The sequence below is a fragment of the Garra rufa genome, chromosome 20 (assembly GCF_049309525.1).
Source record: "Garra rufa chromosome 20, GarRuf1.0, whole genome shotgun sequence".
NCBI lineage: Eukaryota > Metazoa > Chordata > Actinopteri > Cypriniformes > Cyprinidae > Garra > Garra rufa.
Window position 1 is genome coordinate 15,097,538 of NC_133380.1, and position 15,573 is coordinate 15,113,110.

Here is a 15,573-nt window from a genome sequence, read left to right on the forward strand (position 1 = left end):
TGCTTCCACCTGGCGGGGCAATACGTTGCTCCCCTCCCGGGCCTGTAGGCACTCGTCGGCTCTGATCGGCAGTGCCTATTCGGCTTGTGGGGCTGCTGGCTCCGCCTAACACGCCATGGCGTTGTTACAGGTTCTTCAGGCTCAGGCACTGAAGGACCTGTACGAGGGTGGTCACAACCCAGAAGTTCTAAGGGGACTTCGTATCGCAATGGACTTTGCGCTACATGCGATGTCCACCATGGTGGTCTAGGAATGCCATCTCTGGCTGTGTCTGGCCAACATGAGGGAAGCCGATAAGATCAGGTTCCTGAATGCCCCCGTGTCCGAGACCGGCCTCTTCGGCAACATGGTGGAAAACTTCACCCAGCAGTTTTCAGCTGCACAGAAGCAGACTGAGGCTATCAGTCACATCTTGACTATCAGGCTCATGGTGTGCCCTGCCCACTCAGGCTGAGAGCTCACTCAACTAGGAGTGTTGCATCATCCTGGGCGCTGGCTCGTGGTGCCTCGCTTACTGACATTTGTAGAGCTGCGGGCTGGGCGACCCCCAACACGTTCGCTAGATTCTATTGCCTTCGTGTAGAGCCAGTTTCCTCCTGTGTTCTCACCTCAAACAGGTAGAAACACTGAGTGGCCTTGGGCTCAGGTCGGCTTGCTATACTGCTCCAGAGTGTCCCTACAGTAGACCTTGTCGAGCTCGGAACGTCTGGCGCCAGGCCCTCACTCGATGAATCCTTCAGAACCGGTAGAGGGCTGGGTTTCATATGAGAGACCTAACTGAATCGCATATGTATATTCCACGGTGAGCCCTAGAGGCCGTGTTTTCCCCAGTAGACTGTCTGCCATCACACGAGGGTTCAGTCACCCCCAATTTTCCATATATCCTGAAATGACATCCCTGCAGGATGAGTGGGAGCTCCGCACGTTCCCAGTGCTGCAGCTTCACTGAAGTGGGTGGTGCTATGTTATACAGTGACTGTTTTTTCTTGTTGCGAGCCTTGGCCTAAGCCAAAAAAGTAGGGGCCCAGGAGGCTCACTCAGGACACTGGAGGGGAGCAGCAGCCATGGCGCTTTGTTAGGGATCCCAATTCATCCGTCTCCGACGTGACTCATTGAGACAGACTGATAGGGAATGTCTTGGTTATGTATGTAAGCCTTGTTCCCTGAAGGAGGGAATGGAGACATCATGTCCCATCGCCTCGGCTGCTGTACCACCGCTGTACGGCCGGGCCTCAGCTCGGCTCCTCAGCAAAAACCTGTCACGGCACTACACCTGCTGCCTATTTATACTCACGCTGTGATCAGCGGCAGCTGGATGCAATCATGCATGCCAATGTGCTTTGGCTCGTTTAGTTTACACACAAAGTGGATTGGTCTCTGTAAGCGAGATCCCAATTCATCGGTCTCCGACGTGATGTCTCCGTTCCCTCCTTCAGGGAATGAAGGTTATATACGTAACCGAGATGTTTTATTGTACAAAATTTCTGAAATACAAAATTCTGAAATGTGTTATAACAATAGAGCTAATGTACATTATGCATTATAACAAATGACTGACGATTGTTTTTACACTTTACTGAACGATCTAATACTTGTTTAATTTTAATTAAACAACATTTAATTCAGATGTCTACGTAATATTTCATATTTGGCCATTTCTTTCAGACAAAATGATACAGCTGTTATAGCTGATATGAAAATGATATAGATATGATATAGCCACTGTTATTTCTTGAAGATGTGGATATCAAAATGTCTAAACTAAGGCCCTGTTTACACTAGTGCATTTTTGTTTTAAAACAGCATTTTAAAGTCAAGGGTTAAAATCGCCAGAGTAGTGTAAATGGCAGTTGTAACTCTTAGCAAAAGTTATGGGGTTTAATACGAAAACCCACTAGTGTAAATGTAGCCTCAGAGTGAGGGTTTGAGCCTTTATTTTTAAAACACGATGAACATTAGCATATTGAGAAAGATATTGTATATTCTTCTGTGTTTGCATAGGTTTATAAATTATTTACCAGGCAAATCTGATAAAACGGCGCAAGTTGCGTTCCCAGATGAACATTATAATAAACCTAAACTTACAACAATGTGCAGAGATGGCGTTTCAGACGCTCCACAAGTGTAAATGATAACAATTTGTGTGGAGCAGCATTTACTCTGACAAGCACATATGTAACCTACATGCAGGTAAATAATAATAAATACTAGCACTGCATATATTTATTTAATCGAATTGTAGCATTTGTGAATTCACAATAGAATTATGCTTATTATGAAAAACAACATTATGGAAAACAATATAATAATGCGTTTCATGGATTCTATGCGCTACTTCTGGTATAGAGTGTTTTCATGACACATCATCAATGGGACATATTGGTGGCAATAAACGTAAAAAAATGCCACTAAACCAAATGAAACTTGCCCATTTTGCTGATTATTGTTGCTGAAAATGATAAATTATTGTCATGTTTTGGGATGTACTAATCGGTCGGACCAGGTAAAACCTTGGAGTTCTATAGACTGCCAAAAGTTATAACAAATCAAAGAGAAGAGTGCAAAAAAACTGTGTTTGTGGTCGACCAAACTGAACCAGGATTTCCAGGGCCACAATCTTGATAACATTCATGTTTGTTCTAATCATTTCAAGTCAGATTGGTAAAATATTAGGCTAATTTCTTAATTAATACTGCTTGTACGTGTTTTTACCACCTATTAACTTTAGTTTGTCAAAATATTTCCTGCTTACTAAGTCTTTCTCTATTTGATTTAGCAGCTTCTGTGCATTTTTTCCGTGACAGCATAAATTAGTAGAACAACGTGTTCAGTACATTAAAGTAGTGGTTCCCTTTCAGAACAAAAATTTACAGATAATGTACTCACCCCCTGGTCATCCAAGATGTTCATGTCTTTCTTTCTTCAGTCGTAAGGAAATTGTTTTTTGAGGAAAATATTTCAGGATTTCTCTCCATATAATGGACTTATATGGTGCCCCCGAGTTTGAACTTCCAAAATGCAGCTTCAAATGGCTCTAAGCCAAGGAAAGAAGGGTCTTATCTAGCAAAATTTTTCTAAAAAATATTTATAAAAAAAAAAATCTTTTCTAAAAAAAAAAAAAAAGTCTTTATATACTTTTTAACCTCAAATGCTTGTCCTGTCTAGCTCTGTGTGTACTCTGTGCAGAGATTAAATGGTAATAAAATTGTAAATGTTTTTAGAAAATAACCAATCGTTTCAATAGATAAGACCGTTCTTCCTCGGCTGGGATCATTCAGAGCCCTTTGAAGCTGCATTTAATATGCATTTTGGAAGTTCAAACTTGGGGGCACCATGAAAAGTCCATTATATGGAGAGAAATCCTGAAATGTTTTCCTCAAAAAACATAATTTCTTTAAGACTGAAGAAAGAAAGACATGAACATCTTGGATGACAAGGGGGTGGAGTACATTATCTGTTCTGAAAGTGAACTACTCCTTTAACTATGCAATCCATGCTGTTGTTTACATCGGAGTGTCGCCAGTACTCGAAACAAGCAGTCGTGACAGCACTAATTGAAATTGTATCTAAAGTACTTTAAAATATAAAACTGAGCAGTTTGATCGAATCGCTAGTTATGTAAAAACATATTAGTTTACTTCAATAAAGCTATGACTTCAAAGCATTCTGTGACTCAAAATATTTTATTTGTGTTTGCAGTCCAAACTAAATGTGATGAGATTTTTTTTTTTTAATTGAGTTGTGTAGTCCAGTGTAAACAAATGACTCTTTTAATCTGGTTCTTTTTAGTAAATCAAATTCATTCAGTGTGGTTTGATTCAAGAACAAGTGATTTTTTTTACTGGTTCTTTTTAGAGAATTAAATGCATACAGTGCTACTAGTGAATTCCAATTCATGAACAAATGACCCTCATGAGACAGTCCTTTTTAAAGTATTGTACAAAACAACTCAGTTACCATTGGATGAACCCTTGAACTCTATCCTTGAATTAACTCATTGAATCTGTCAGGACCTTAATCAGAGCTTAATCAGCATGAAATAATCATGACTTTGAGTGATGTACTATTTTAATAAAATAGGATCATCAATGAAATGATCATTTTTGTGGTGGATGTGTGGTTTCTGTCATAGTGGACCGTGAGAACTGCAATGAACAGTGGTTGAACTCAGGATATCTTTTTTTAGGTTTTTGTAAAAGGGAGTTTTTATCCCAGCATTGCTTTTACATGGGTGTGGTGTGAGATAAACCAAATTCTTCCTGTAAAACTGAATAATCTCTGAGGTAATTGTCTGTTTTCTTGAGAATTTCCAGACTACATCTTCCTTCCTTCCTTGCTTACTTGTTTTTTTTTTCTCGAATTTGGCCAGCTTGCATGCATTGTGCAAGCTGGAGTTTATCCAGACATTGACTGTGGTTCATTTGTTTATTACTCCTTAACTTGGTATCCATCACTACCCATGTACATACTTAATTTTAAAGCAGCTTCATACACTGTAACAGGGCTTTTAAAAATATTTAACTCTCTTTCTGCTAGACCTGGTATTGCATAAACAATTTTCAAGGCTTCAGTGAAAAAAAACAAAGTGTGTTGATTTTATTTGAATGAACAGAAATTACAATTTATTCCACCATGCCATATCCACACAAATATCTCATAATAAATCCATTGATTGTGTAACTTACCATCACCAAGAAAAAGTATGATGTTCTTGGCAATGTTCTTGTTGAGGTCTTGTAGGGTGAGGGCATTTTTTAGTGTGCGCTGAGCCCATTCATTCCAGAAATCAGGGTCCTTTTCTTGTTCTACAAGTCGTAAGAAAACATGTTTAAACATTTGCCCACAAATTATAACACACAAACAAAAAAAGATGCAAAACAAAACGATGATTCTGGCATTAGTCTGGAAGTCTCCATTTAGAGATAATGTAATGCTTATCTCTCTTGTATGCTATCTCTAAACCAAACAAATCGTGGACAACAACAACTGAATTTATATTTTACGCATGTCTTCTTCACTCCACATAAGCTTCTTAAAACCCACAATCACGTAAATGAACATATCTAGGAACATCTGATCCAGAGGTCCAATCTTCTTATAAAAGCTAATGTACATTTGAAATGAGTTTTATCTATGTCTATACTTAGTCCAAGGTCAAAAGAAGACTATTCAACTTCAGTGGTCTGAAATGGTGTACACCCTTTATGAAGCACTCATCTGATGCTATTTAACTCTCTTTAAATCAACGATACCACAGGCAAACTATAAGGCATTTAAGTTCCAGTAGAGCTACAGCTGAGGTCAAAAGTTAACTGCAAAATGTTTACTATTTCACCAAAATAGAAGGGATCATACAAAATGCATGTTGTTTTTTATTTAGTACTGACCTGAAAAAGATATTTCACATAAAAGAGGTTTACTTATAGTCCACAAGAGAAAATAATAGTTGAATTCATAAAAATGACCCCAGTCAAAAGTTTACATACACTTTATACTTAATACTATGTTGTTACCTGAATGACCCACAGCTGTTTTTTTATTGTTTAGTAGTTGTTCATGAGTCCCTTGTTTGTCCTAAACAGCTAAACTGCCTGCTGTTCTTCAGAAAAATCCATTAGGTCCCATACATATATTGGTTTTTCAGCCTTTCTGTGAATTTGAACCCTTTCCAACAATGACTGTATGATTCAGAAGGAACCACAATGCATCAAGAGAATTTAAAAATCAGGGTAAATTTAACTTTTGTCTTCTAGGTCCTAGGAAACATAAAAGTATCTTCTGTAGCTTCTGAAAAGCAATACTAAATAAAAAAAAAAGATATTTAGGCAAAATAAGAAAAATGTCAATCTTCATTCTGTTCAAAAGTTTTCACCTCCGGCTCTTAATGCATTACGTTTTCTTCTGGAGCATAAGTGAGCCTTTGAACCTTATGTAATAGTTGCATATGAGTCACTAAGTGTGAAAAGACAGATCTCAAAATCATACAGTCATTGTTGGAAAGGGTTCAAATACACAAAATTGCTGCAGTTTTCCTGTTCTGGACAAACAAGGGACTCAAGAACAACTATCACTAAAAAAAAAACAAAAAAAAACAAACAAAAAAACACAGCTGTGGATCATTCAGGAAATAACACAGTATTAAGATTAAAGCGTATGTAAACTCATTTTTGTAAATTAGTACTACTATATTTCTGTGTAATATCTTACTTGGGTCAGTATTAAATAAAAAATAAACACGCATTATTTTGTATGCATTATTTTATATTTGATTAAATAATTAACATTTTGTTCATTCCGCAGGGTGTATGTAAACTTTTGATCTCAACTGCAAAGTGTAGTTCCAACCCTGCTCCAAGCGTAAATGTTTGCTATTATCTTTAAGTCTTCCTGAAGATCTTGATTTGCTGGTTCACACGTATTTGGATTTAGGGCTGGAGGTAAACTTTGCAAGAAAGTAGGGTTTCAGGAACAGGATTTAGCACCTACGCTACTATAAGGAGTATTAAAACAGTCCCTTATTAATTTTTAAATAGACAATATGTTCACCACTGCATAGAAAAAGTGCCATTTTTTTTATCTTATATAAAGGCCAACCAAAAAAAAAAGTCTTAACTGACCTGGAAATTCTGGCTTTGCCATTCCTCTCCAAACCAGGCAACCAAGGACAAAGAGTGCAGCGATCTTCATTTTGTTATCTATCAGCCACCGTTTTGCAGAACAACTCACGTTCCAAGGATGTCAGAAGACTCCAAGATCTGCAATCAAAACAGTTAAAGTCAATGTTACTTTATTTTTCAGAGATAACCGTAAGTAAGTGATTCACATGCTGATTTGAAGTCTTTGTCACTGTGGAACTTCAGTCTATATGTTTGTGCGGTCTACCATAATAATATTAGCTCAACCAATGGTGTGAGTTTGGGGCAGGTATATTTAGTTGGTAAACAATCATTATTGTTGCTGTTGACACACTTCATATTTAAGCACAGAAAACAACTATTTACTATCCCATGGCTTATTTTTTCCAACACAATCTTATATTCATTTGCAAAAACAACTGAAGAGTGACTGTTTCAGCTGCGGATCCACTGTCAAACAATAATTTACTGCCACGTTTGCACATTAATTTGTGTTGCTACCCAAGTTCACACTTTAAAACGTGATATGGCTGCATTAGTATTAAACCTTTCTGTCTTCTACTCTTTAGTCAAGGTCACTTTAATGGGATTGAGTGCCACTGCACATGGTGCTTTAATAGGCATGACAAAGCTGATTAACTGGACACCTCTATTGCAAGGCACAGGACCGCAAGATTTCTATTACGAACACACACTTTCTAAGCTTACTTCACATCCTTTTAATGGGGTCTTTAGTCATTGTGCAGAAAGCATCAATCAGTATCAAAGCCATGTGTTCAATCAACCTATACATTACCCATGCTGGGGCTTAAACTACTTTGTGTTTACATTTGTAAAACTGGAAAAATGGGCATTGTGCTAGTCACGTAATGCATTGAAATATTTATCTTTTATGAAATGCTTGAGTAAATGCACACCTATGGGGTTCTTTCAGCCCTCTATCATGTCTGGTACTTCCCACGCAGTTTTGAAGTGTGAAAAATGTGGCTAGAAATGGTTTGCTTCATTTGAAGTGCAATGAAATGAATTGGGTTTTAACTGCAGTATATATATATAAATGAAACTGCATAGCGATTCAGTTTCCAATTCAATATTAAGTATTTTGGATATACATCAGGTACAGTATATGCCAAACTAATGCTGTAAAATATACATGAGAGTCAGCTGGTACTACATTACTATAATATGCTGAAATTACACTCACTTAAGTTTTTATAATAGTAAACTTACAATTACATAATTATATTTCTACTCCAATTCATTTTTGAAATATAAACATTTAATTGGTGGCTGTCCCATAACCTGAGGTATCTATTCAAACATAAATTAAACATAGAAGAACAGTAAAAATGATAACAAATATGTTATATGGTGCATATTTAGCCAAATGCTCCTCTAGAGTTATTTTTCTAGCTGACTAAAGAGTTTATTGTCACCGAATATGTTTTTTTCTGAGGTAAATGTGACGTTGGTGTCTTTGAGCGGAAACACTGAATGAGCGATTACATAAGACAGGATACACATTTTGGTAAGTTGTAGCCTTCGGATGTTTATTTCATACTGAAACTGCTATTAAAGCACTTTGTGCTGTCGCTTCTCTTGAACTGAGGCACTATGTATGTAACTGCACATCAAACAGTGCCAAAACAGTATTTATTGTTTGTATACTATGATAAAATAAGCAGAATTTGAAATCTGAGACTGTTTGATATCAAAAGTAGCAAAGCACAAAGCCTATTGGGATTTATTGTATGGGAGGTTTGCTACAATGTTCTGTGCATTGACTGAAACAGGCTAGGTAACTGATTCTTGGTATTTAAAGGAGAAGTACATTTCCAGAACATACAACTTCCAGATAACTTACTCACCCCCTTGTCATCCAAGATGTTCATGTCTTTCTTTCTTCAGTCGTGAAGAAATTGTTTTTTGAGAGAAACATTTCAGGATTTCTCTCCATATAGTGGACTTCTATGGTGCCCGTGAGTTTGAACTTACAAAATGCAGTTTAAATGCAGCTTCAAAGGGCTCTAAACAATCTTATCTAGCAAAACGATACATTTTCTAAAAAAAATATATTTACAATTTATATACTTTTTAACCTCAAATTCTCGTCTTGTCTTGCTCTGTGTGTACTCTTTGTATTCCGGTTCAAGACAAAACTCCCATCTCATCTTCTCCTCCAACTTCAAAATCGTCCTTACATCACTGTTTTACCTTTTTTTGTAAAGGGCATTTGATCTTCTTTGCACGTTCACTTTGTAAACACTTGGTCGGTACTTCTGCATAGATTTAGGATAATTTTGAAGTTGGAGGAGATTTTTCGACATACACTAACTGTCTTGAACTGGAATACAGAGAGTACACGCAGAGCTAGACAAGACAAGCATTTGAGGTTAAAATGTATGTAAATCGTATTTAAAAAAAAAAAAAATTTAGAAAATAAACAATCGTTTCGCTAGATAAGACCCTTCTTCCTTGGCTGGGATCATTTAGAGCCCTTAGTAGCTACATCTAAACTGCATTTTGGAAGTTCAAACTCACAGGCATCATAGAAGTCCACTATATCCTGAAATGTTTTCCTCATAATTTCTTTACAACTGAAGAAAGAAAGACATGAACATCTAAGATGACAAGAGGGTGAGTAAATTATCTGTAAATTTTTGTTCTGCAAGTGAACTTCTCCTACAATCGAGAAATCAATCATTTATGCCTATTTTTTCTTTCTTGATCATTAAGCTCAGTAACTTGATTGTTAAACATCTTGTCCTAACTACACACAATACGATAAAAGATATCTTTTCCATGTTAATCCGAGTTTTTATCCTAACTAGTTGTGACGGCGACAGGCGAAATTTCTATTTTAGAAACGGTTTCTTTTTTTGCGACGTCGTGGCTGAAACAACATACAAACTATGGCAATTTAACTATTCAGTGTTAAAAGTGTCTAAAGTGAGTTTGAATATCATATTGCATGACATTTATAGCCATACTAAAATCAACAACAGATTTACCTCAGATCTTGAAAATACATGCTACGAACCAACAAGTGCTTTCCATGACAAAGATGGTATCACTCCGTATGCAGTTTTAATAATCTAAAAAAGGTTTAATATTTATGAATTTCGTTGGGAGTGCTGTGCACTTCTGCTCTTCTGAATGGCTATGATTCTGTCACATTGCGCTGTTGCAACGCATCTGGTGTTGACAGCCAAATTGCTTGTCCCTGGAATCTTGTAGTTAGAACACGGTGTAAGCCTGTTTTACCTTTTAAATCGCCCTAATATTGGCTCAAACCCTTTGGTATTTAATTATAAAAAGTTCACTACCCTAAAAATCAATGAAATCAATTTATTAAAACCATTTGTTTCCCATATTACAATCGACACACCATCAATAGCACACAAACCTAAACCAGTGAATATCTAAGCATTTTTTTTCCAATTAGTTCTGCTACAGAGACACTTTTACCATGACTTGAGGCTCATTTAGAAGCTCTGTCAAAAACGCAATGGGGCTCCAACAGGCAGAACTCTTGAAGCCAATCTGCAGGTGAAGAAACACAGCAGTGCCAAAACACAAAGGAGCAGCAAACCGGAAAACAAAGTTGTCAACAAAACCCCAAATCCTTCTCGATTCATGGCATCAGGATGTAGAGATATCCTTCTTTTGGAAGAAATTACATCCAAAACAGAAACACTATCTTTGTTATCCGTATGCTGACTCGAACTAGAACTGCAAATGAGACCTGTTCTCTGAATATGCGCTTAGGAGGATGAGGATTAGGGGTTATTACTGATGGAGGCCATCTTCAAGCCTTCATCTTATGAAAAGAGACTTTTCTATTATTTTGAAAAAGCAAATAAACTGCTCAGACCTGTCACATCATCGCCTTTTGTTGGACGTGCAATTTCATGTCTACTCTGGAGTGCCATTTGTTTTTGCACAAGAAATCAGTTATTATGTTTTGTCAGAACCTGTAGATTTAGTGCCAGTAAACGCCTGAAGGCAAAACTCTATTGCTCTAATAAACAGGAACATTAGATTGCATCATATAACAGGAATTACATTAAACTCTACCAACATCCTAACAGCAATTTGATCACAGAAGATCAAACACTGACATAAGGATTTTATTAAGTTTACATCTTGGTAAACACGACACTAACACAAGACAAAACCAAATCTAATTAAATTATGCTAAAGAGTCTCTGAACAGCAAACCCTTTTAAGGACGGGCAGAAAATGCTCTTAGGGTGGCTTTCCTGAACTTTCTATAAAATACTCATAAACACATGTTATGTCTGGAAAGCCCTTAGGAAACTGTAAGACAAAACCTTTTTTTCTTATGTGTCACATTGTTTTCCTTTATGCCGTTTCTGTTTTTCTTTTTTCTAACCCCAGCTAAATGGCCTAATTTAGACAAAATTAAGATTTTAAGGTAAAACAAGAAAGTGTTCTAAGTTGTTCTAGTAGCTTGCAGTCACGAATATGAAAAAGAACGAGGCACAAGCCTGGAATTCATTGCGTCACACAGAACAGTTTGATCCCTCGTCCAAACATTCAAAAGGAATGCTAATGGAATTTTGATCATAATTTGGAGCTAATCATAATGGGATAAAACAGGAATCCTTAAAGAATCCAAAAAAGATCCTACTTGAAGAACTACAATTCCTATTTTTGAGGGGTTTTATCCAGCATTATCTTATATGATTCTTAGATAACTTTTGGTTGATCCAATTTGGATTGGTTTCAAATTACAAAAGAAATTCCATTTGTTTAGATCAATCAGGAAATGCAAGGGTTTTAGGAAGTTAAACCTGTACAGAAAATTGAGATTGTGCCCATCCAATATACATAGTTCAAGTAAAATATATTCAAATGGTAGCACTTTACAATAAAGTTCATTAGTTAACATGAACTAAGAGTGTACAGTACTTCTACAGCATTTATTAATCTTAGTTAATTTCAGCATTTACTAATGCATTATTAAAATCACAAGTTGTGTTTGTTAACTTTAGTTAACTAACATGAACAAATAATGAACAACTAATATTTTATTAACTAATATTGACAAAGATTAATAAATAGTGTAATAAATGTATTGTTTACTGTTTGGTCGTGTTAGTTAATACATTAACTAATGTTAACAAATAACACCTTACTGTAAAGTGTTACCATAGTGCAGTCAAACGATTAATTGCGATTAATCACATCCAAAATAAGTTTTTGTTTACATAATATGTGTGTACTGTGTATATATTATGTATATGTAAATACACACACATGCATGTGTATATATTGAAAAAAATGTATCTTCATATATTAAATGTATTTATATATAATATGAATATATGAATATTTCTCTCCATATAATATACTTCTATGGTGGCCCCGAGTTTGAACTTCCAAAATCCAGTTTAAATGCAGCTTCAAAGGGCTCTATATGATCCCAGCCGAGGAAGAAGGGTCTTATCTAGCGAAACGATGGGTTATTTTCTAAAAACATTTAAAACTTATATACTTTTTAATCTCAAACGCTCATCTTGCCGAGCTAGACAAGATGAGCATTTGAGGTTAAAAAGTATATAAATTGTATTTTTTTTTAGAAAATAACCCATCGTTTTGCTAGGTAAGACCCTTCTTTCCTCGGCTGTGATTGTTTAGAGCCCTTTGAAGCTGTATTTTGGAAGTTCAAACTCGGGGGCACCATAGAAGTCCATTATATGGAAAGAAATCCTGAAATGTTTCACTCAAAAAACATAATTTCCTTAGGTCTGAAGAAAGAAAGACATGAACATCTTGGAGTACATTATCTGTACATTTTTGTTCTGAAAGTGAACTCCTTTAACAAACTTTTTTTTTTGGATGCGATTAATTGCGATTAATCGCTTGACAGCACTAAAATATATTTTGTGCGCATTAAATATTATTATTCAAAGGCATATGCATCTCTCCGTACATAACCTCTTACAATATGTTCCTTTTTTTTCTCCAGACTGACCAATGTGCACTTAGTCTATTATGTTATTCATAATTAGATTACAGTGAATTCATACAGACCTCTCCTGTGATTAACATTTTTCAATGTCTGAATGAATTTTTGTCATAGTCTTTAAATATTAAATAATAAATAATTTAAGTAGAGAATAAAAACTTAAAAGACTTATCAAAGTCAACACACAGGAAGCCATTTTACTGTCAGTAAAATGGACCCCTTTAGACCTTCAGGATAGTGTCAAGGTCATTAAAGGTTATTCATTTATTACTATTATTATTTTTTATTAAATATTTATAACTTGTTTGAATTAAACTGGTAATTTTAATATCAGATGGAGAAATCCTACAAACTAATTCATTTAAATGTCATGATACTTGTAAGATTTTTTGCAGTAAAAAAGTTAAAAGTATGGAGTACTCGATTGATGTATCTATATCCAATATGAATACGTTACATTTCTTCATCTCTGACACATTTATCTATCACTGACCCATTTGTTTTGAGTTTCTTTGTCAGCATATATAGATAAAATCAACATCTTTACAGTAAAAATCGTTTTCCTCAGATCCTACAATGTCTTAGTGTCTCATGTGCAGTGATGCACATAAAAGCGCTTCTCTTTTCAATTTCATCCTCTCATCTCTTCAGATCATACAATGTCTATTTGTACCCACATACTGCCAAAACGAGATTACAAACGCTCTACAGAACAGGAAAACCATCGACATTCCCCACATCACTGGAGCGAGTCATTGTGATTCCCGGTTTGCTGCTTAATTGCGGTGAAGTTGGAAGAGCAACTCGCCGTTATGCAAACGGAGACCCCAGCGCAACCTAAACAACTTGTTGGATTGTATTGAATTAATAACAGCACAACTCTCCAACTCTTCCCAGCCTTGCTATTAGAACTCCAGTCACATGAAGCGGTGAATGAACAGAGTCATTCAGCAGAAACCAGCGCTAATAGTGGATCCTACTCACCCTCGTGTTAGATGTATCCGTCCACCTCTGCGATTCAAGCAACACAGGACTCACATTCACGTGCTGTTCTCTAGTCGAGCTTTTATAACGCTTTACAATGCGCTAGCCCAGGAGAGGGAGAGGGAGAGAGAGAGAGAGAGAGACCCCGTTAGCAGAGTCCACTATTAATAATAGCGCAATCTGAAGCGCTAGCTCCTCCTGTTGATGAAGCAGTGTGTAAAGAAGAACCTCAGACAGGACATTAGATATAAAGTATGTATTTAGACGTTGTCGCTATTTTTTGTATCATTTCTGCATTTCTTTACTTGCTTCAAACAACAATACTGTCAAAGCAGTATTAACACTAGTCAAACTAGTCAAAAGTTTTTAAACAGTAAGATTTTAAATGTTTTTAAAAACTGTCTTTTGCTCACCAAGCCTGCATTTATATTTGATCCGAAATACAGCAAAAACAGTTATACTGTAAAATATTTTTACTATTTTAAATAACTATTTGAACATATTTTAAAATGTAAGTTTTTCCTGTGATCAAAGCTGAATTTTCAGCATAATCAGTCTTCAGTGTCACATGATCCTTCAGAAATCATTCTAATATGTTGATTTGCTGTTTAAGAAACATTTATTATTATTATTATTATTATTATCAATATTTAACAGCTGATAATTTTTCAGGATTTTTTGATGAATAGAAAGAACCAAAGATAAGCATTTATCTGAAGTAAAAGCTTTAGTATCATTATACACTATACCATTCAAAAGCTTGGACTAAGTATATTTTTCCTTTTTTATAGAAGTTTTAAAGTATAGAAGTTGTAGAAATTTATATGCTTTATTTAGCAAGGATGCCTTAACTTGATTAAAAGTGATGATAAAGACATTTATAATGTTACAAAAGATTTCTATTTCAGATAAATGCTGTTCTACTGAACTTTCTATTCATCAAAGAAACCTGAAAAATTATACCCCGCTGTTTTCAACATAATGATTATAATAATTAATGATTTTTTGAGCAGCAAATTAGAATATTAGAATTTTTGAAGGATCATGTGATGAGTAATGATGATAAAAATTCAGCTTTGAAATCACAGCAATAAACTACATTTTAAAATAGATTCAAATAGAAAACAGTTGTTTTAAATAGTAAAAATATTTCAAAATTGCATTGTTGCCATACATTACTCTTAACTGTTTGCCATACTTTGGATCAAACAAACACAGGCTTGGTGAGAAGAAGAGGTTTCTTTAAAACAAAATAAAACAAAAAAACATTACACATCTATACTGTTCAAAAACTTTTGACTGGTAGTGTACACGTTTGTACAAGGCTGTAAAGTTTTATTTGTGTAAATACATTGCAGACAGCTGTACTTGACAATAAATGTTTTATTTTATTTAAGCCAGGATATGAAAAATATGTAGTAAGTAAAAAATAAATAGTATTACATAATGAATAGGTTAAATGTTTCTACTTTTAGATAACAGGTCAAGTTAAAATTAAGCTAAACTTATAATAAAATATTAAGCATAATAAACAGTGCACCGGTGCAGCCTTAAACTTTGCAGCTGTCATGATGGTTTTTATATACTGTATTTTTCCCATGTTTCTATAGGCTATATAAAGACAGCTAGTTAAAATGTATGAAATGCACAACACAGTAGTTTCTGAGAATAAATGCTATCTGAGCAATTTAGAAAATAAATTAGAAAAAAAGAAAGGAAATTACATATAACAACAAATGTGCAAAACAGAAATGTGCAAAAAATAGAAAAAAATACATATAACAACAAATGTGCAACATATTCTCCTGTGTCTCATTACATCTTAGAACTCATTATAAGTGTTATCCTAAGGCAAAAAAAAATTTAACACGTCTGTATAAGCTTAACAACAACAAGGTCGCTTGAGACTTTCAGATAAAAATATATCACTCACTGATTTCGATATTCATGTTCTAATGA

General features: G+C 35.2%; 1 protein-coding gene across 2 annotated transcripts in view; it reads right to left on the minus strand.

Annotated features, from left to right (window-relative positions):
* Positions 1-13,737, minus strand: part of alpl (alkaline phosphatase, biomineralization associated) — a 35,901-nt gene extending 22,164 nt beyond the window's left edge. Inside the window, exons 1-3 of one of the 2 annotated variants that reach the window (XM_073825763.1) lie at positions 13,615-13,737; positions 6,618-6,755; positions 4,686-4,805 (exon numbers count right to left, since the gene is read on the minus strand). In XM_073825763.1, the coding sequence (XP_073681864.1) occupies positions 4,686-4,805; positions 6,618-6,687 (190 nt within the window). In that variant the 5' untranslated portion in view covers positions 6,688-6,755; positions 13,615-13,737. Of the gene's footprint in view, positions 1-4,685; positions 4,806-6,617; positions 6,756-10,103; positions 10,357-13,614 lie in introns of those variants that run through there. The other variant, XM_073825764.1, reaches the window with a different exon arrangement.
* Between the last annotated feature and the right edge of the window lie 1,836 nt (positions 13,738-15,573).